This window comes from Emiliania huxleyi (genome assembly GCF_000372725.1).
Source record: "Emiliania huxleyi CCMP1516 unplaced genomic scaffold EMIHUscaffold_254, whole genome shotgun sequence".
NCBI lineage: Eukaryota > Haptophyta > Isochrysidales > Noelaerhabdaceae > Emiliania > Emiliania huxleyi.
In genome coordinates, this window is record NW_005200138.1 from 71342 (window position 1) to 73319 (window position 1978).

General features: G+C 63.8%; 1 protein-coding gene across 1 annotated transcript in view; it reads right to left on the minus strand.

Moving 5' to 3' along the window:
• Positions 1 to 1978, minus strand: part of EMIHUDRAFT_115493 (hypothetical protein) — a gene marked incomplete at both ends in the record, with an annotated part of 10101 nt that overhangs the window by 7077 nt on the left and 1046 nt on the right. The window contains 3 exons of the mRNA XM_005777827.1: positions 169 to 191; positions 254 to 262; positions 413 to 790. Coding sequence (XP_005777884.1) covers positions 169 to 191; positions 254 to 262; positions 413 to 790 — 410 coding nt within the window. The remainder of the gene's footprint in view (positions 1 to 168; positions 192 to 253; positions 263 to 412; positions 791 to 1978) is intronic.

Genomic DNA, 1978 nt, shown 5'->3' on the forward strand with positions numbered 1-1978 from the left:
CAGCCCGCCGCCACGCGTGCTTGCACTCGCACGGCCGAGCTTCCGCGACCACGTCCGCTCGAGAAAGGGCACCCACTGCAGCAGCACGTGCGGGACGGGCGGGTGAGATTGATGATTAATAATTAATGTTCCGTGAAAGGGAGGTTTGGGGAGATATGGGGTGGTCACCTATAGGCCGACACCGACCGATCCTAATCAAGGGAGATACGGGGAGGTATGGGGAGATATGGGGTGGTCACCTATAGGCGGACACCGACCGATCCTAATCAAGGGAGATACGGGGAGATATGGGGAGATACGGGGTGTCACCGCGAGGCGGTGATCTTAATTAAGGGAGATAGGGGAGATATGGGGAGATATTGGTGGTCACCGAGAGGAGGACACCGATAATTAATATCCATATATTTGAAACCTGCAGCGGAATGTCGAGGTTCGAGGCGTACGTGTTGAGCCTATTGAGGATGTGCTTCGAGCCCGGCGCGAGCATGTGCTTCTTCACGAGGAGGACGTACAGCTCCTGCAGCTCGTCGAGCGCCACGCACTTTGCAAAAATGCCACGCAAGCTCGGTGAGGCGTTGTGCAAGACGAGGCCGTTGCGCCGTGCCGAGCGCCCAAAGTAGCCAAAGATCTGGCGGAGAATGGAGTGGGTGACGTTCGGACAGTTCGACTGATGCAGGTACGGGAGCCAATACTTGCGCAGCGCGTGCTGCAGCTCGGCGAACGAGCAGCCGCGTGCGCGCTGCTCGAGCGCAAATGGCACCAGCAAATCCAAGACAAAGTGGTTCAGCACCTAGCTAGGGGGGGGGGGGGTGATGTTTGCGCCAGAGACTGCCAAGTAGGGTGGGGGGAGGAGGTGGATGTTCTCCGTGGAGTGCGGGGGTCGGGGGGGGTGCAGTGGCGAGTGGATGCGATGGAGAGGTGCGTCAACTCTTCCTCTTCATCTACTCTGCTCGAGAGCCTTCAGGAGCCCATCGGTGTTGGAGGAGTCAATCATTGTTCGCAGGCGCTTGTAGTAGTCGCCCTCGTCCAACGCCCCCGTCGTCGCGTCCCGCCGCACGCTGCCGATAAGCCTGCAACGGGCGCGTGGTGGGTAGTAGTGCCGCTCTCTGCATACTCGGCAGACAAGAGCCGCTCTGGGACAGGAGTGATGTAGGGGTAGCCGAGATATAATCAAGACGTAGCCGAGGTACGGCCGAGGATAGCCGAGGTAACGCCGCCCGAGTGGCGGCGGTCAGCGGCGAGGGAGAGGCGGTCAAATGGGCAGACAGACCCTGCGGCCCGACCATCGCCGGCGTCGCTGCTGACGTCGACTGGAGCAAGCCTGCACGAACGGCCGTGCGGCTCGTGCGGCCCATCCATCGCAAATTGGGTGCCACCACACGCTCCGGAGCGCTAGCTGACGCCCGCCGACCGGCCCTCCAGCCAGAGGCGCGAAGGGCACCTGCCGTGCTCGTCCAGCGCCGCTGTGACATCGCCATGCGAAGCACCCAAGGTGCGGCGGGCGGCGGCGAGGGAGATGCGGTCTTGACGCGGGCAGAAATGAGCAAAGAGCGTCGATTAAGGGTCGAGAGGTCCACGCCCGCGCGCCGTGCCGCCGGGTCGAGGAGGGAGACATAGCCGCGGCCGCCCTTCGCCCTTTGCGGGGCCGTGCGTGCCGGACATGAGCGAGGCCGGCGTCGCTGCTGACGTCGACTGGAGCAAGCCTGCACGAACGGCCGTGCGGCTCGTGCGGCCCATCCATCGTGATTTGGGTGCCACCACACGCTCCGGAGCGCTAGCTGACGCCCGCCGACCGCCACTCCAGCCAGAGGCGCGAAGGGCACCCGCCGTGCTCGTCCAGCGCCGCTGTGACATCGCCATGCGAAGCACCCAAGGTGCGGCGGGCGGCGGCGAGGGAGATGCGGTCTTGACGCGGGCAGAAATGAGCAAAGAGCGTCGATTAAGGGTCGAGAGGTCCACGCCCGCGCGCCGTGCCGCC